General features: G+C 36.8%; 3 protein-coding genes across 3 annotated transcripts in view; all 3 read left to right on the top strand.

Moving 5' to 3' along the window:
• LOC123877512 overlaps positions 1–19,785 on the top strand; it is a 93,513-nt gene that overhangs the window by 17,999 nt on the left and 55,729 nt on the right. Inside the window, exons 16-20 of the mRNA XM_045924315.1 lie at positions 16,467–16,663; positions 17,235–17,304; positions 17,986–18,178; positions 18,896–19,047; positions 19,529–19,708. Of these exons, the coding sequence (XP_045780271.1) occupies positions 16,467–16,663; positions 17,235–17,304; positions 17,986–18,178; positions 18,896–19,047; positions 19,529–19,708 (792 nt within the window). The remainder of the gene's footprint in view (positions 1–16,466; positions 16,664–17,234; positions 17,305–17,985; positions 18,179–18,895; positions 19,048–19,528; positions 19,709–19,785) is intronic.
• Positions 1,582–9,247, top strand: LOC123877612 (cytochrome P450 4V2-like). The gene is made up of 10 exons (XM_045924434.1): positions 1,582–1,882; positions 3,105–3,194; positions 3,611–3,721; positions 4,605–4,790; positions 5,932–6,128; positions 6,481–6,550; positions 6,718–6,910; positions 7,549–7,700; positions 8,036–8,215; positions 9,026–9,247. Exons 1-10 carry the CDS (start codon positions 1,735–1,737, stop codon positions 9,163–9,165), a joined length of 1,467 nt encoding a protein of 488 aa, XP_045780390.1. The 5' UTR covers positions 1,582–1,734; the 3' UTR covers positions 9,166–9,247.
• The window catches only part of LOC123877608 (cytochrome P450 4C1-like), a 28,757-nt gene continuing 27,367 nt past the window's right edge, over positions 18,396–19,785 (top strand). The window contains exon 1 of the mRNA XM_045924424.1: positions 18,396–18,407. The gene's annotated coding sequence lies outside the window, so the exon portion shown is untranslated. The remainder of the gene's footprint in view (positions 18,408–19,785) is intronic.

Raw genomic sequence — 19,785 nt, 5'->3', positions numbered from 1 at the left:
CTATTGTTAAAGAATATTAACCATGCTAATCATGACTAATACTCCCCTTTCCCCTCCAATTAAGCGTAAAGCTTGTGCCAGGAGTGGGTACGACAATAGTGCAATGGGTGGGGTTTGAACCGCCGACCTTTCGGAATTCAGTCCTCTCCTCAACCGTTGAGCTATCGAGACTTTGAATTTGTCGGCCCGCCCGTTGAATAACCTGTCTATCGATATGTTTTCACAACCCATCCGTTCAACCGATTTTCATGTTTGGTACATTACATTAGTTTTATTTCAATAACACAATATAATGTTTTGGAGGTCAATCATCTTTACTTGACCTTCGGATAGGACTTGAGAGATCTTGTCGAGAGATTGAAAAATAATTTAATTAAATTGACATCTGTAAAGACAAAAACTGCTCTTTTTTGCGCTCACCCATGTAGGTATCACTCATTCGTGTTACGATTTTAACCAATGGTAACATTGGAGTTCCTCATCCACTGAAGATAACAAAAATCGGTCAAGGAACCAAAAGCTTAATTTGCTATAATCCGCCAAACCAACGAAATCTGTATGGTATTCTGTGTGTTCCACCGTAGCGCCTAAACTACTGGGCCGATTTTGATGAATGAGGTGTCAATCGATTCGTTGTAAAGGTCCGTCTGACTTAGGCTACATTTTATACGAAAAAAATTGACCTAGCAGATATTACATGAAAAAAAGTGCGGGTTCCCAATTTTTTTTTTGCTATTGTACCGTGTTGGGTGTCAAATGAAAGAGGAGAAAATTTTGAATTCATAAATATAAATGTACTGCAATGTTAAAATAGGTATACCAAGCGACCGAAAAACAATTTTAAGATAAGATAAGATAATTTATTTGGCACAATAACAAATATAACATAAACATAACAATGCATTGACTTAAATTAATTATACCTAATAACAAAACATTATTGTGCACCTGTATCCCGAACTAGTAAAACTGTGTCTCGGGAAACAGGGCTTCCAAACTCAATAATATTTCAGCGTTTATTAAGACGATCGCAGTCGGGATTTAGTTTTAAATTTTTTTCTTGTTCTTTGTTGAAAAAATCAAAGTTGGATAACTCAAAATTTCGAAAACCCCACGACACAAAAACCTCTATAAGAAAACTAGAAAAGAGCTGATAACTTTCAAACGGCTGAACTGATTTTCTTCGATTATAGCTAAGAACACTCGATCAAGCCACCTTTCAAACAAAAAATACTTAATTAAAATCAGTTCATTTGTTTAGGAGCTACGATGCCACAGACAGATACACAGATACACACGTCAAACTTATAACACCCCTCTTTTTGGATCGCGGGTTAATAAGAATACTTATTTAAATCATTGACGCGCTCTCCTCTAAAGTTACAAAAATTGAGATAGGTAAGTAGGTACGATGTTATTCCTTGGAGGTGTCAAAATATTAAATAACTAACTGAAAAAGCATATTGTATTGTGTGAAATTAACCTTCAACAAGTCCTTCCAAGGTAGATAATCGAACCCTTGGTAAGCGAGTCTGGTTTCATGTTTTTAAAAAATCTGAGTCATTTCTTGTCAATGGAAAAGATCACTCGTGTTCAGTGCTATATAATATTTGTTCAACTTTATGAATTAAAGTGGAAATTTTAATATTTTTTAACAGTTATAATACGACATTCGGCCTTTTATAAAAATTCCTTGTTTATATAAAATTGTAAATTAATTAGTAATTACCTACAATGTTGACGGTGGCTCTTGTGCTAGTATTTCTGTGGTGCGGTATATTGGCGTGGCGGCGGAGAAACAGGAATAAAGATGAGCCCCCACCGCTCCCGGGCGCTTTGCCACTGATAGGCCACATTCACCTTTTATTTGGAAACAGTTCACGTAAGTATTAGTATTTGATTAGGACTAGCAAAAATAGTTTTTTTTTCTCTCTCGTCTGGCTTTACAAAGATTAGCCAATGTCAAGTTAGTAGTCATTTGTAACAAGTTAGGGAAACTATACAAGTATGGACCCCGTCTGTGCCGGTGCTCGCCGACATACGCACGGGACCCCCTTAAAGCGCTTTCCAGTCAGTTTTAACAAAAAAAAACACTCCAAAAAAGCAGAGCACGCCCGCCAGCTAACACCAACACAGACGAAGTCCAAAATAGTTCTACCTTCACCATTTTGTTAACCAAATGAAAAGTATGTCTATATCAATAGTTAACCCATCCCAGCATCGCACGGGGTAGGCTTACGTATTTCATACGCAAAATACTATGAATACGTTATATTACAATACGATAATCTTCTTATTGAATTTTTCTGAATGAATGAATGAATGAAAATTCGTAATTTTAAATAGCTGAAAGTTTTTCTTCATGTTGTCCCCAATACCTATAGGGAAAAACGCTCAGCGACTATGAATTTTTGATCATAATGGCTTTAGGAGATAATAGGTTTTTACACCTTTCTTACCTGTTATCTCCCAAAGCCACCATGATCAAAACTTTCCCTCTTCTTCCCTGTGTTGGGGACAATACGCAGAGAAACTTTCAGCTATTATATTAAAATAACGAAGGTCTGGCCCTTGCTGGCTCTCTCTCTTTCTCTCTCTATAATGAAACTCTTGAGAAATGAGCATTTAATCATTTTATCTAAGGTGAGCAGTAGTTTTGTGTCTCTTTGACCTGCACCCCACTGGACAGGAACCAGGAGTGGTAGCAAGCAATCCTGCAAATTCGAACCATTGGAAAATTTTATAAAATACGTGATTATTCTCGCGACTTCATCCGCGTGTATTTAGTTTTTATTTCCCATGGAAATGGTACTCTTACATTTTCTAAGATTAAATTGCCCTACGTCCGACTCCGGGAGGCAAGTACCAATTTCGTCAAAATTGAGTTAGGGGATGAGTCTTTTGACCTGAACACTTTTGCATAATAACTGAATCTTCGATATGGTCCAAGATTCCATTAGTGCCAGACGTGCCTTATTATCTCAGTAAAAAAAATTTCAATGTTCCCAGTTCGTTGATATTCTTCTCTAAAATTAAGTAGGCAAGTAATCATAATAATTTTACTTGGCGATAACACAAAACAAGAACCTGAGTTTTTCTTACAGAATTATGGGATACAGCGAAAAAGGTGTGCTATAGTTCCTTGAACGCCGGTGGAGTTATATCTGTTAATATTGGACCCAGAACAACATATCGTAAGCCCTTATATTATAATATATATTTTTATACTTATTACACATTGCATACTTTATTTATAACCCAAGATTTTTTGCAAGTCAGGTTTTTATACTTAATTTGGGGAATACTAATAAAAACGGCTATTTTTTTTAAATAATGGTATGGCAACCAGGTCAATAATTTGAGATATGGGACGGTGCTATCTCAAGACATTACGGCTTGAAATGCGGTATCAAGCAAGGAGGGTTGTGCTTCCCTACATTTTTCAATCTTTGTGTAAATGACCTTATTGGTGCACTGAGCAGCATTCGCGTAGGATTTCAGTATAACATCGATGCAACATAAGTCTGCTTTGCCAGTAGCCGGTAGCACGATAACTGGCACCAGACATAATCAGCGCTTATATAAATAATAAAATCCATTATTTTTCTAGTTGTAACAGACCCAGAAGATTGTTTGACTATCGCCAACACATGTTTGCAAAAGGACGGCTTTTACGACTTTGGAAAACCATGGTTTGGTGATGGATTAATAACTGCTGATGGTGAGTAAATTTATTTTTGGGCTTACTTTTTTCTCATTAGGTACATACTATCAAAATGTTTCCTTACCCCTTTCAAAATAGAGCGCGTTCAATATCAGACTCCATCTTTCACTTTAGCTGAAATACATCTTGAAACCTAAATAAAAAAAATAAGCAAATAAGTTTTCATCTCTGCTTTTCCTATAAGGAAAAGTCCATTTTAACCGCTAGAGTTAAAAGTACATTTGAAATCTGAACGTGATGAACTGCGATCTATGGTTGGCGTACTTACCTTTAGATTAAGGAAGTAGTTACCTTACTTTTTTCTTTCTTTTAAATACCACATAATAAAAAGTTCAGGAACGCGGTTCGTCTTTACAGTCTTTACTATTATAGGTAGGTAAAATTAGTGATTCGTTGGAATGACTTATTTTTATTTTTATAATACCTACCTATAAACAATATTATAATGAAGTTCGTTGAATAGTGATTATTTTGACATTTATTTTTTGCTCTAAGAATTTTAAATTTGAATTCTGAACGCACCCGAAAAAAAAACTTTATTCATTTAAAGAATCTTCTAGAATTAGAATTTCCTTCACGGTCTAAGACTTGCACATTATTAATATAAAAACTTCTTGTTGAAACCTCCACAGTACTGGCGCCTTTTGTATCAAGCATCTTTTTCCTCTATTATGGCTACTATTAATTTATTTGCGCTTATACCTTTGAGTTCCTTGCTACGCTCAGGATTCTATTTTTGAATCACTCGCTTCGCTCATGGTTCAACCTGACTCCTTCGCTGGCTCGGAATTGAAGACATACTCATAACTCTAACACCAAAATAACAACTCTGCAGCCAGGCATAGCAAATAACTATAATTATTCCCTTATTTTCTTCTAGTGCAAACATGGAAAGCACATCGGAAGCTTCTGAATCCAGCGTTCAATCAGAGTATTCTCGATGGATTTATGGACGTTCTCAACGAGCAAGCTCGTCGTCTGGTCAAGAACCTAGAAGTGGAAGTTGGCAAGGGACCGTTCGATCATTTTGCTTATATTCTGCTTAATGTCCTGGAAACCACATGTCGTATGTATTAGTACAATGCGTTTCAAATAAGAAGTCGTAAAAACACAGGTTATAAAAAGGCGCTTCAGCGTGCCTGTCAAATCAAGATTTCTGTTTTGTTCTGTCATGTGCAATTCTGCTCTTAACAGTTGACTTGTTAAATTATAGTTGGTTATGCGCAAAGGTTTACTTACGAACCAATCGTCAAATAGTTAAATCACTTACGATAAGTTACCATCCGTTACAAGGACAGAAAATATGAAACAGATATTTTACAAAGGCAATAAATACCACAACCAAGGTTGTTAAAACTTCTAAAAATCAGACCCCCGGTTATTGTGAGGGGGAGTGTCATAGATACATAGATATAGATTTTTAAAATGGTGACATTTGGTTACTAAATATTCAAGTTCTTTTTTTAACCTCCGACCCAAAAAGAGGGGTGTTATAAGTTTGACGTGTGTATCTGTGTATCTGTGTATCTGTGTGTCTGTGTATCTGTGTATCTGTGTATCTGTCTGTGGCATCGTAGCGCCTAAACGAATGAACCGATTTTAATTTACTTTTTTTTTGTTTGAAAGGTGGCTTGATCGAGAGTGTTCTTAGCTATAATCCAAAAAAAATAGTTCAGCCGTTTAAGAGTTATCAGCTCTTTTCTAGTTTTCTTGTAGAAAAGAAGGTTAGATAACCGTTAGGTTCATAATATTATGTCAATTGACAAATGTCAAGCTGTCAAGATGGACGTTGCCTAAATACATAATTATTTATTTGAAAATGATGTTTTGGAAAACTCAGATACTTTAGATCGTAGGCGCGGAATAGTCAAATAAAATCAGTTCAGCCGTTTGAAAGTTATCAGGTCTTTTCGGTCTTTTCTAGTTACTGTAACCTTCACTTGTCGGGGGTGTTATAAATTTTTAATTTACACTTGTTATTAATTTAGATACAAGTTAGCTCTTGACTGCAATCTCACCTGGTGGTAAGTGATGATGCAAAGATGGAAGCGGGGTTAACCTGGTTGTGGAACGGGTAGGGCAGTTCAGAGTTCTTTTTTCCTGATGACAACTGCAATTTTGAATCGCTAAGATCTGCAGAGTTCTTTCGCGTCTATTGCACATCACTGGCGAGATCACTTAATAAAATTATCCCACTATGTTTTCAGTAACTGTTATGAAAGTCGATTTTAGTGACGAGAGCTTGCTGAACAGCGAATACGTACATGCCGCAGAGGATATGTTCAAATGCTTGATAGAGAGGATCCAGAAGCCCTGGCTGTACAGTGACGCGGTGTTCAACTGGTCCTTCTTGAAGAGGAAGCAGGACGAGTGTCTGAAGATCTTGCACAATATGTCAAACACTGTAAGTATCGTAAATTCAAACAAGATATTTAAGAGGATCAGCTTATTGCCACGACTTCATCCTTGTGGATTAAGCTTGTGTCAAAATGTTTCCTTAGTGGAAGTCTACGCTATAAATTTAGACCCAGCGCGACAATTTGAGTTGTCAGTCAGCCAGTTTCCCCTTTTATATTTACAGACTACTACATGATATTCACGACAATAACGTTGACATACTTAATTGATTTTTCTGAATAAAATACATGTATGGGTAGAATATTCAATGTTATATATATTTGTAAGCTGTTACCTATAAAATTGTATATTTTGCATTCTTATCAAAAGTTGTTATTTTAATATTTGTTTGTTCACAGGTCCTTAAAAAGAGAAAAGCAGAATACTTAAATAATAAACTTAGCAAAGAGACTAAAGACACGACAAAAGGTAAAACATACCAATCTCAAGATTTGAAATAAATGCTTCAAATGCGGCCCGAAAAATAGGAGCCTGTGGTGTTAATTTCAAATTATTCAAAATTTTAGACTTATTGCTTAGGTGTTATTTTATTTTTGAATAAAATTTAGTTATGATGAAAATGGAATTCTGTACAGGTCCAAAATTCCGACCCTTCATGGACCTTCTCCTTGAACTAGCTATAGAGAAAGGTGCTTTCAACGACCGGGAGATCAGGGAACACGTTGACACCATATTGTTCGGTGGTCACGACACATCAGCAAGTGTGCTTATGTACACGATGCTGTTAGTTGGATCCTACCCTGAGGTTCAGCAGAAGATTTTTATAGAGTAAGTTATTTGTGGTACTTAGTTGTGAAATATTCTCATCATCTTTCATTAATAAGATTTGTGATCCCTTCCAATAATAATAGACGGGGTTTTCTTAGAATAGCAATGAGGCGAGTTCTCAAATCCTTCCGTAGAAACTAAAACTAAGATAAAGATGTTTTAACAGGATGATAAGGATTGCGAGGCTTATGATGATGCTGGTTAATACTTGGTACGCTGATGGGAGACCAAAGGTAGACTGAATTTGACTCTCATAATTCCGCTGTGACTTAGAGAGCCCGTTTGAAGACCCGTTGTTACTTGTTAGATATCTCTTACATCTGATTAGGGTTCCGTGGCCAAATGGCAAAAAACGGAACCCTTATGGATTTGTCATGTCTGTCTGTCCAGCCATACGTATGTCACAGACACTTTTTTCCGAAACTATAAGAACTATACTGTCAAAACTTGGTAAGTAGATGTAGTCTGTGAACCGCATTAAGATTTTCACACAAAAATAAAAAAATAAAAACAATAAATTTTGTAAGTTCATGAAAAAGAAATCCCTGAGCATTATTAATAAAGGAAGGAGTCATGATGCACTTCAAGGATCGTAACAGAGAAAGAGTTAGTTTTACATTTGAATGGGCATATTTCAGGTTGCACGATGTTTTCGGCGACGAAGACAGGGACGTCACGAAGCAAGATCTGGCACAACTGGTGTACCTGGAGGCTGTGTTGAAGGAAACCATGCGCATTTATCCCATCGCGCCCTTTATTACAAGATATCTCGATCAAGACGTTAAACTACGTAAGATTTTTTTAAAAATTAACGACAAGAAATTAGCCCTTGACTGTGATCTCATCCAGTGGTAAGAGACGATGTTGTCTTAAATTGTGGGCCAGCCAGAAAGAGTTAAGGCAGTTATACTAAACTTCTTCTCGCCCCTGTTTCCGTGCTTTGTGAGGTGGACCAGTAAATTTTATCCCTTGTCAGTAGCTATAATCACGGGATTAAATTTTGACCTCCTGCCCATGCCAGGGGTGCTGGTATTTCCAGAACTTTAGTTACTGTTTTTCACCGACTTCATAAACTGTTTTCAGTTCGAAATACTGTTTTGATTACCTCATTGTTTCTTTCTTCAGGAAACTGCACTCTCTCGAAAGGTCGAACGTGTTTTCTGTCGACCTATGGAGTCCACAGACACTCCTCGTGGGGTCCAGATGTTGAGGAATTCAAGCCAGAACGCTGGCTGGATCTTGAAACCTTGCCTAAATGTCCGACTGCGTTTGCTGGCTTTGGTATGGGAAGGAGATCATGTATAGGTAACATAAATATTGATTTCGGCTTGGACAGATGATGCTAAAATCTTAATTGTTATCATATCACCATCATCGTCGTTCTTACACTGTTTGACACACTAAAGTTTTACCTAATGAGCGCTACCACACAGTTTCTCAGCCTCTTTTCGCCGTGCTGAAGGGCAGCCCGCACTGCTGCACTTTTTGGCTCGATCATACGTTGAAATGTCTTACCAAAAGGTCCCTAAGACGAGCGTGGTCTGCAGCATTGCCACTAATTCAGTTTGCGAGCCAATTGTTTAGGCTATGTCGTGTCCTTAGCTCTCCTGAGGATCTTTTCATTTCGAATATTAGATACCCGTCAGGAAAACCCCTAACATAGACATCCCCATAGATGGCTGTGTAATTTTGGATTTGTGTACGAGGCGTTTTGTCAATATATTCAAGTTTCAGCGTTGTTTTGTTTTTCAATATGCTTTACGGCTCTGGGAGCCCTTTTAAACTTTTAGTGTCATAATATGTTATATGTCAGGATTATTAACTATGTATCTAATACAATTTTTAACCCCCGACCCAAAAAGAGGGGTGTTATAAGTTTGACGTGTGTATCTGTGTATCTGTCTGTGGCATCGTAGCGCCTAAACGAATGAACCGATTTTAATTTAGTTTTTTTTTGTTTGAAAGGTGGCTTGATCGAGAGTGTTCTTAGCTATAATCCAAGAAAATCGGTTCAGCCGTTTGAAAGTTATCAGCTTTTTTCTAGTTACTGTAACCTTCACTTGTCGGGGGTGTTATAAATTTTTTATTTACACTTGTAATGATTTTTGTTTCCAGGAAAAACATACGCTTTCATGTCAATGAAGACAACTCTGGCTCACGTGTTCCGACGCTACAGGGTGTCCGGAAATCACTTGTTGATGATAAGTAAGATGGACGTCCTACTAAAGCCAGTATCGGGACAAATGAGGAAATAAACAGACGATCATGTATTATCCTATTAATATTCAAGGTTTAAGTCGGTTTTATGGTTATTTTATTTAAATTATGGTTTTAAACTAATATAGTTAAAAACTTATTACTTAGTATTCGTTTTTATTTAACCCCCTTTCAACGGAAAATAAAATTATTTTAGAGTTCAGTTCAAAACCTTGCTTTTACAATTACGTAACATTAACGAACGCTCACAAACCAGTCAAGGCAGGACCAATAAACGCCTTTTACAAGTACAGTTTCTCTTAACCTTACTACCAACATACTTACCGAAACTTAAAGTGAACTTGAAACATAATCCTACTCTATGCTTGAAACGTTCGACCATCGACTATTGATTACTTCGATCCGCTGCTCCGTAGCGGCGAGATTGAAAGACAAACCAACAAATAAACACACTTTCGCATTAATAATACCTATTAGCAAATATTTTTTTTAATGAACAGTAGAAGTTTCCGTAGTGGTCCCATAAAAAATTCTGGATCCAAATCCTTAATCCTGATGCTGCAGGGTTACTGCCCGCCTTAATTATCAAGATTCAAGAAGTGTTCATAGTGAATTAATATTGTAGGCACCAAGCAACCACTTCATTGAACATGAAGTCCTAACTCTTCCACCCTGATGATGCAGGGTATTTTATTTAAAAAAAAAATAGTAACCCTGCAGCATCCTGATGCTGCAGGGTTACTACCCGCCTTAATTATCAAGATTCAAGAAGTGTTCATAGTGAATTAATATTCTAGGCACCAAGCAACGACTTCATTGAACATGAAGTGCTAACTCTTCCACCCTGATGAGGCAGGGTATAGTACTCCTAAAGTATAGTGATTCAGGAACTGCGGATGGTGCAGTATTATTTTATGTACCAGGCATAGACTGCATAATTTAACTTCGGATCTCAACTGTTCAATCCTGATGCTGCAAGGTACTGAACTCCTAAGCCGTGTGGATTTGAAAAGTCTTGCTGGTGAATTGCTATTTTAGGTACCAAGCAATGACTAATTTCACTAACAAGTGTAAATTAAAAATTTTCAACACCCCCGACAAATCATTTTCAAATAAATAATTATGTATATCTAGGCAACGTCCATCTTGACAGCTTGACATTATTGTCAATTGACACTTGAATATTATGAACCTAAGGGTTATCTAACCTTCTTTTCTACAAGAAAACTAGAAAATAGCTGATAACTTTTAAACGGCTGAACCAATTTTTTTGGATTATAGCTAAGAACACTCTCGATCAAGCCACCTTTCAAACAAAAAAAACTAAATTAAAATCGGTTCATTCGTTTAGGCGCTACGATGCCACAGACAGATACACAGATACACAGATACACAGACACACAGAGAAACACCCCTCTTTTTGGGTCGGGGTTAAAAACACACACGTTTGTTTGTTTCTACACGTGTATGTATGTATGTAATGAAGGCGGGCGAGCATAATTAAAAAAACTAGAAATCACAGCGCGAAGCTCGCCCGACTTCATACAAACATACACGTGTAGTAACAATTTTTTTTTTCCTTTGTAGAGATTTTGGACGTCCATTTTTAATTTTTTTTTTTGATAATGCCTAGTATATTTGCTGACCATGCTGTTTTATTGCCGATAAAAACTTAGTACCTACTTGAGATGTTTTTAAATGATGATGAATAGGATAATTATTCTTGCGAATGGCGAATAACGTACTAATTACTTACTTCCATTATATACAGGGTGTTTGGTAATTAGTATATAATGACGACACGTACCCATGCTACTTTGATCTGATAAACACAATGCTGAAGTATAATGACGAAATAAAATTATAAAAATTTCCATACAAAATTTAAAAAAAAAATTATGTCAAAGTTTTCATGACCCTACCGTGCCCTAACTCACTGAGATCGTTGGCCATCTTCAGATAGGCCGAGGCCAAGAATCTCAGTGAGTTAGGGCACATTAGGGCCATGAAAACTTGGTCATTAAAAAAATTTAAAATTTTGTATGGAAATTTTTATAATTTTATTTCGTCATTTTACTTCAGCATTGTATTTATCACATCAAAGTAGCATGGGTACGTGTCGTCATTATATACTAATTACCAAACATCTTGTATACCTACTTATATACTTATAATAAAACTGTAACTGGACGATTTCTGTACATTAAAAATATTCTGAAAATTTCAATCGGAGGAAACATTAATATTGACATAGACCCCAAAACTTTTTTTGGAACTTTTGTCTGTCTGCCTATGTGCGCGCATCACGCGAAAACTACTGAACGGATTTAAATGGAATTTGGTACACTGGTAGCTGATGATACTCCGGTTTTATGAATAGGGTAGTTCCTATCCCGACAGTAATTAAGGATTCTTCAGATACAAGTTCAAATTTTTTATCAATTTTACTCGATAACTCCTCAACCAATTTTCAAAATTCCCTTTTTTACAAATATTGTACTATGTCACTTTCTGTTAGTTAAAGACCCGGAAAGTGACATAGGCTACTTTTTATCACGGAAAATCAAAGCGTTTCCACGGGAATTTTATAAACCTAAACACACGCGGATGAAGTCGCGTGCATCAGCTAGTTTAAATACTGTTTATCGTTTCTTATTTCGTTCGTTCTTGTTTCGTTTTGTTAATTTTTCGTTCGGTTTCGTAACTCTTTAGGTGCTATTTACATAAAATGGCATAATTATTATAAACTAGATGATTCGTCCCGGCTTCGTTCGAGTGGAATTTTCGATAACCAGTGAGGCTGTGAAATTACCAGAAAACCTGAAACACGTAGGTACATCTACTTCTTTATTTTTCTAATATTCTCTCTAGGATTTTTTTAGGGTTCCGTACCTCAAAAGGATAAAAATAACACTTATTGTTGTCTATCTGTCTGTCCGTCTGTCGTGTCTGTCAAAAAAACCTATAAGATACTTCCGGTTGACCTAGGATCATGAAAGGCAGATAGGTAGGTCTTATAGCACAAATAAATTAAAAAATCCGAAAACTGTTAATTTGTGGTTACATCACAAATCCCAAAAAAAATATGTTCATGAACAAATAATTAGGTAGTATTTTCAATTTTCAAAGTTAGATGAATGAACTTATACCTACCAAGTGAGGTATCCATACGGAAAGTTAACAGACAGAAAGACACATTACGTGTTAATTATTAATAGTACCTATGGAGGATAAATTAACACTATGTAGACGTTAGTTTGCAACCTCGAAACATTTAAACAAATAAAGTCTATACTTATAATAAAACTGTAACTGGACGATTTCTGTACAAATGTATTTTTAAAATTTTAATCGGAGAGCACATTATTATCGACTAGCTGATACCCGCGACTTCGTTCGCGTGGATGTAGGTTTTTTAAAATTCCCGTGGGAACTCTTTGATTTTCCGGGATAAAAATTAGCCTATGTGCTAATCCAGGGTATAATCTATCTCCATTCTAAATTTCAGCCCAATCCGTCCAGTAGTTTTTGCGTGAAGGAGTAACAAACATACATACACACACACACACACACACACACACACACACACACACACACACACACACACACACACACACACACACATACAAACTTTCTGCTTTATAATATTAGTGTGATATAGACCCCAAAACCATTTTATTGGTTTTTTTTTCTGTTTGCCTGCCTATCTGTCTGTATATGCGCGCAACGCGCGATAACTACTGAACGGATTTAAATTAAATTTGGTACAGTGATAGCTGATACTGGTTGGTAGCTGATACTGGTTGGTAGCTGATACTGGTTAGTAGCGGTTAGCATAATAGAGTAGTTTTTATCCCGAAAAAAAATTGGGATTCTTCGGGATACTGGATCAAATTTTTTATCGACTTTACTCCATAACTCCGTCAAAGAACCGATTTTCACAATTCTTTTTTTACAATGGTTTTATTATCATTATGAACAGTTTCTGAAATAGTGGATGGAACTCTTCAACGGGTAAAAGCAAATCGATCACAATCAGTTTATTAGCTTAGTAAAAAGAAAACTCTTAACCATATACCTACTGTACAATAAATTTTCATTTCTGCCCAATTAGTAACAGGTTTGATTCCGGTAAAAGAAACTGTAGTAGCTAAGTAGTAGGTACGCACCCTTTCTCAGTGCAATGCAATACGGATTTCATTGTATTTATACCCATATATTTTTGTCTATAGAATAGGTACCTAGGCTCCCCGTGCGAAGCCGGGGCGGGTAACGAGTATAAAGTATAGGTATAACAAGTATATAAAGTACCTACCATTAAACTGATTTTAAAAAGAACATTATTTAACTCATCTTCAATGTTGACGGTGGCACTTGTACTGGTATTTCTGTGGTGCGGTATATTGGCGTGGCGGCGGAGAAACAGGAATGAAGATGAGCCCCCACCGCTCCCGGGCGCTTTGCCACTGATAGGACACCTTCACCTCTTACTTGGAAACAGTTCACGTAAGAATTTACCTTTAACACCACGGACAATACAATTCATATTAAAATATATATATTTTTATATATACTTAATAAAACCTGTAAGTATAAGTTATTTTGAAAAATTCCCCTAAAGGGTGGTGAAATAGGGGTTGAAAGTTAAGAAAAGCTATATGGATGCTAAAAATTTCAGCCGATTCGTCCAGTAGTTTGAGCTGTGCATTTATTTAGATTATGTAGAATATCTTGCACTTTTTCTTACAGAACTGTGGAATAGAGTGAAAAAGATAAGCTATGACTCCTTGAATGCCGGTGGAGTTACGTCTCTTTTTATTGGACCCAGAACAATATATTGTAAGTCTATTATATAATATATTCATCTATACTGTATCTATTTAACTTGTCATCATCATTCTTAACAGCTAGATGTCCACTGCTAGACATAGGTCTCTTAACGTTATATTGATGACGACGATTATGATCGCGTTATGATATAACTAGCGACCCGCCCCGGCTTCGCACGGGTGTTCCGGGATAAAATATAGCCTATACGGATTCGGAAGGATCCCTCTAAGTAATGATAAAAGAAATTTTGAAATCGGTCCAGTAGTTTTTGAGCCTATTCAATACAAACATACAAAAATACAAAGGTTTCCTCTTTATAATATTAGTATAGATTAATATGACGGTTATGGTCAGACTCGCGCACCGAGAGAGTTCCATACTCGGGTATTATCTATTACCCGACAGACGGACGGACGGACGGACGGACGGCCAGACAGACAGACAACAAAGTGATCATATAAGGGTTCCGTTTTCCCTTTTGAGGTACGGAACCTTAAAAAATGGGAAATATACCCGATTGGATTCTGCGCAGCATCGTACCGAGTGGTAACTCCCACCAGACAAAATTACGCTTGCAGAAATACTAGAATATATATAATAATACTAGAATTAAATATTACTATAACTTATTCGGATAGTGAGAAAGACTTATTTTGTTAGATTAAGAATTTTGTTGTATTGTTGTATTTAATTAGATTATAATAGGGCTGACATGTACTTTAATGTATCAAAGCCCTTAAATAAATAAAGAAAAAAAAAAAAAAAAAACTAAAATCGAATATTTTTTTAGTTGTGACAGACCCAGAGGACTGTTTGCATATCACCAACACATGTTTACAAAAGGACGCCTTTTACGAATTCGGAAAACCCTGGTTAGGTGATGGATTAATTACTGCTGCTTGTGAGTAATTTTTTTTACTTAATTTTGTTACATAAATCACTTGTATTTTCCTTAATTTTACAACGTGCTCTCTCATAAAATTAATGCGAACAGGAAATCGGGATTGTATAAAAATTAACTAAGCGAAAACTTTTTGATATTATTTTAGCTCTTAGATTTGAAAACGAATATAAAACAAGTGTAAATTAAAAATTTATAATACCCCCGACAAGTGAAGGTTACAGTAACTAGAAAAGAGCTGATAACTTTCAAACGGCTGAACGGATTTTCTTGGATTATAGCTAAGAACACTCTCGATCAAGCTACCTTTTAAACAAAAAAAACTAAATTAAAATCGGTTCATTCGTTTAGGCGCTACGATGCCACAGACAGATACACAGATACACAGACACACAGATACACAGATACACACGTCAAACTTATAACACCCCTCTTTTTGGGTCGGGGGTTAATAATAGGTATTTGAATGATTAAAAATATTATCGTTAAAGTTGTTTTTATTAACCGAATATATTTGAGATTTCATTAAGACCTCAAGATTTTAGGCCCTTTAGGCCAGGCGTCCCTCCGCCACTTTTTTTTTTAATTTATGGACTAGCGCACTGCTGTGATTAGCCCTGGTGGAAAGTGATGATGCATCCTAAGATGAATGCGCTTGCCTAGAAGATGCTTATTCACTCTTGACTTAAAGGTAACCATATTAAAATTGGAAAGTAAAACTGATGCTGAAAGGGCGTTCCATTGAGTACATATGTAGTCAATGGGGCGTTCCATATCCTAGCGGTTCGAATGAAAAACGTGGAGGCAAATCGCTTCATACATGTACAAAATGTGATTAATAATACATCAATGTTTACGATACGATATACCCAGATAGTCGGTGAACTTAAAAATAAATACATTTTCTTCTAGTTCCAATATGGAAAATACATCGGAAGCTACTGAATTCAGCATTCAATCAGTTCAATCTAGAAGGATTTATAGATGTCTTCAACAGACAATCTCGTCGTCTGGTCAAGGATCTAGAAGCGGAAGTCGACAAAGGACCGTTCGACCAATTTGATTATCTTCTGCCTAGTTCCTTGGAAACCACATGCTGTACGTATTATCAAATTGCTAGTTGAGGCCCGCGACTTCGTATCCGTAGATATAGGTTTTTTGCACGATAAATCAAAAACTGTTATGCATAAAAATTAATAAAAAGTGTTTTAGAATGTACAGGTAAATTCATATGATACACCACTTGGCATAGTTATCTTACTTTGAAAATTGAAAATACTGATTATTATTTGTTCATAAAAAAAAAATCATTTGAAATTTTTTTTTTGTGATGTAGGTAGCCACAATTTCACGGTTTTCGGACCTTTATTTGTGCGATAAGACATACGTATCTGCCAAATTTCACGATTCTAGGTCAACGGGAAGTACTCTATTGGTTTTCTTGACAGACACTACAGACGGACAGACGGACAGACGGATAGACAGACAGACAACAAAGTGATCCTATAAGGGTTCCGTTTTTCCTTTTGGCGTACGGAACCCTAAAAAGTGTTAATCACAGATCTTGGGCTATGCATATTTAAGTGCACTATAACTGCGCTGTTTCAGTAACTGTTATGGCAGTGGACTTCAGTGACAAATGCTTGCTGAACAGCGAATACGTACATGCTGCGCGGAGCATGTACAAATGCGTAACAGAGAGGTTTCAGAAGCCCTGGCTGCACAGTGACGTGGTGTACAACTGGTCCTCCTTGAAGAGAGAGCAGGATGAAAGTATAAAGATCATGCAGAATATGTCAAATACTGTAAGCACATATAACGACTGACCAAGACTACGACTACTTTTAAGCATGCATGGCTTGACACATCTTAGTGAATGTGAATGGTGGCTAGATAGGCACTCGTATATAGTTTTTGATAATGTCACCAACAAAAAAAAAACTCCGTACTCGGGTATTTTTCCGACATTTTGCACGATAAATCAAAAACTATTATGCTCAAAAAAAAACTGCTTTAGAATGTACAAGTAAAGCCCTTTCCTAATATGATACTCCACTTGGTATAGTTATATTACTTTGAAAATTAAAACACATTTTTTTTCTGTGATGTAACCACAAATTCACGGTTTTCAGATTTATTCCTTTACTTGTGCTATAATACCTACTTACCTGCCAAATTTCATAATTCTAGGTCAACGGGAAGTACCCTACAGGTTTTCTTGACAGACACGACAGACGGACAGACAGACAACAAAGTGATCCTATAAGTATTGCGTTTTTCCCTTTGAGGTACAGATCCCTAAAAAAGATTAAATTATGAGAGTGGAATAACCCATTGCTTGGAGTTGGCTGTACTTGTAATATGTTGATTTCACAGGTCCTTAAAACGAGACAAGCACAATACTTCAAGTATAAAAAGCAGGCAAAGATCGAAGAAACAGCAAAAGGTAAAACAGACGTAGAGGACTCATGTTTTGGCTATTAGGATTAGTCACTTACGATGGAAGTGTTATTCGAAAGAGTTTTCATTAGCCGATCAATACCTAGACGTATCTGGATTGGCTGTTCGGGCTAGGCACGTTATAGGTCATAGCTTTAATAAAATTTATGAGGTCACAAGATCATTGTACCAACGGGCTGTGTCTAGGGTTGACAACTAATAGTTTTAAGCAAAGCTTTATGACCTCGTATCTCCCACGGGTATCACGCTATGAGGCTCATTGTATTTTTACCCGACTGCGGCAAAGCCAAAAGGAAGGGTAGTGATTTTAGCAGTCTATGTATGTATGTATCCAGATTCTGTGTGTTCCACCGTAGTGCCTAAACTAATGGATCCCAATTTCTCAATTCGTCGGTTTTTTTTAATGTTCACCGACTACTCAAAGACGCCTGGACCGATTTGGGTTTTTTTTTTGTTTGAAAAGGTATACTTTGCAGGTAATAAATTTGGTGAAGATCCGATGAATATCTTCGGAGATGATAGAACTCCTCAATGGATAAAAGTAAATTACGCGCGATTGGTGTAATAGCTTAGTAATCAGTAGGTTTGTAACTAGACAGCATATGTACAGTGGGTACAGTGGGGACACAAAAAATTGTGAAATAAAAAATTAACCCTTCAATTACAGGTCCGAAATTCAGACCCTTCATAGACTTTCTCCTTGAACTAGCGATAGAAAAAGGTGCATTTAGCGACCGGCAGATTAAAGATCACGTTGATACCTTATTGCTCAGTGGTTATGATACAACAGCGAGTGCACTTATGTACACCATGCTGTTGGTTGGATCATATCCTGATGTTCAGGAGAAAATTTTTGACGAGTAAGTGGTTTGTGGCTTAGATATTTTCTTTGGACTGTATTCCTCATTGCCATTATGAACCCTTCCTGCGACTCGTTGATATCGTCGGTCCATCTCGTGCGAGGTCTTCTAACGCTGTGGTTTCCGGTGCGAGGTTGCCATTGGTTGGGAACCCAAGGTCTATCGGTTTTTAGGGTTCCGTACCTCAAAAGGAAAAACGGAACCCTTATAACGGATCACTTTGTTGTCTGTCTGTCTGTCCGTCCGTCTGTCTGTCCGTCCGTCGTGTCTGTCAAGAAACCTATAGGGTACTTCTTGTGACCTAGAATCATGGGCAGGTAGGTAGGTCTTATAGCACAAGCAAAGGAAAAATCCGATAACCGTAAATTTGTGGTTACATAATTTAAAAAAATTAAAATGTGTTTCAATTTTCAAAGTAAGATAACTATACCAAGTGGGGTATCATATGAAAGGGCTTTACCTGTACATTCTAAAACAGATTTTTATTTATTTTTGTGTAGGTATAATACTTATAATTTTTGAGTTAACGTGCAAAATGTTGGAAAAATACCCGAGTACGGAACCCTCAGTGCGCGAGTCTGACTCGCACTTGGCCGGTTTTTTTTAACTATGCGTGTTTTGTGCTATAAAGCCATCTTCATCATCATATAATTATCACATTCGCGCTCATCTGGGGGCTCTGAGATCTTGCTCTATATTCCAGTGTTTGTGGTTCAGGTTGCACGATGTTTTCGGTGACGACGACAGGGACGTCACGAAGCAAGATCTGTCACAACTGGTGTACCTGGAGGCTGTGTTGAAGGAAACCGTACGCATGTACCCCCTCGCACCTATCATGGCGAGAAAACTCGATCAAGACATAAAACTACGTAATTTGGCTTATTTTTTTAGGGTTCCTTACCTCAAAAGGAAAAATGGAACCCTTATAGGATCACTTTGTTGTCTGTCTGTCTATGTGTCTGTCTGTCTGTGTGTCCGTCCGTCCGTCCGTCGTGTTTGTCAAGAAAACCTGTAGGGTACTTTTTGTTGACCTAGAATCATAAAATTTGGCAGGTAGGTAGGACTTATAGCAGAAGTAAAGGAATAAATCTGAAAACCGTGAATTTGTGGTTACAGCACAGAAAAAAAATATTTAAATATGTTTTAATTTTCAAAGTAAGATAACTATATCAAGTTGACTTTACTTGTGCATTATAAAACGGATTTTTATTTATTTTTAAGAATAATAGTTTTTGATTTATCGTGTAAAATGTCGGAAAAAATACCCGAGTTCGGAACCCTCGATGCGCGAGTCTGACTCGCACTTGGCCGGTTTTTTGAATAAAATTGTGAAAATAGTGTTTTTTACAGGAAATTACACTCTTTCAAATGGTCGAACGTGTATGTTGTCGGCCTATGGACTCCATCGACACCCCATGTGGGGTCCAGATTGTGAGGAATTCAAGCCAGAACGCTGGCTGAACTTTGAAACTTTGCCTCAATGTCCCACTGCGTTTTCTGGATTCGGTATGGGAAGGAGACTCTGTATAGGTAAAGTAAATGTTGATCTTGGCTTGGAAAACAATACTAATAGCAATGTATACCTAATACAATAGGGTATTTTATTC

Source organism: Maniola jurtina, chromosome 24 (genome assembly GCF_905333055.1).
Source record: "Maniola jurtina chromosome 24, ilManJurt1.1, whole genome shotgun sequence".
NCBI classification, from domain to species: Eukaryota; Metazoa; Arthropoda; class Insecta; order Lepidoptera; family Nymphalidae; genus Maniola; species Maniola jurtina.
This window is presented reverse-complemented; position numbering and strand designations above follow the sequence as displayed.

What these genes read in the sequence shown, in the direction of transcription:
- LOC123877612 (XM_045924434.1), top strand. Translation starts at nt 1,735, where the DNA reads ATGTTGACGGTGGCTCTTGTGCTAGTATTTCTGTGGTGCGGTATATTG. An exon ending in CAGCAGAAGATTTTTATAGA is followed by an intron (nt 6,911 to 7,548) that starts GTAAGTTATTTG and finishes GGCATATTTCAG; the next exon opens with GTTGCACGATGTTTTCGGCG. An exon ending in GGGAAGGAGATCATGTATAG is followed by an intron (nt 8,216 to 9,025) that starts GTAACATAAATA and finishes TTTTGTTTCCAG; the next exon opens with GAAAAACATACGCTTTCATG.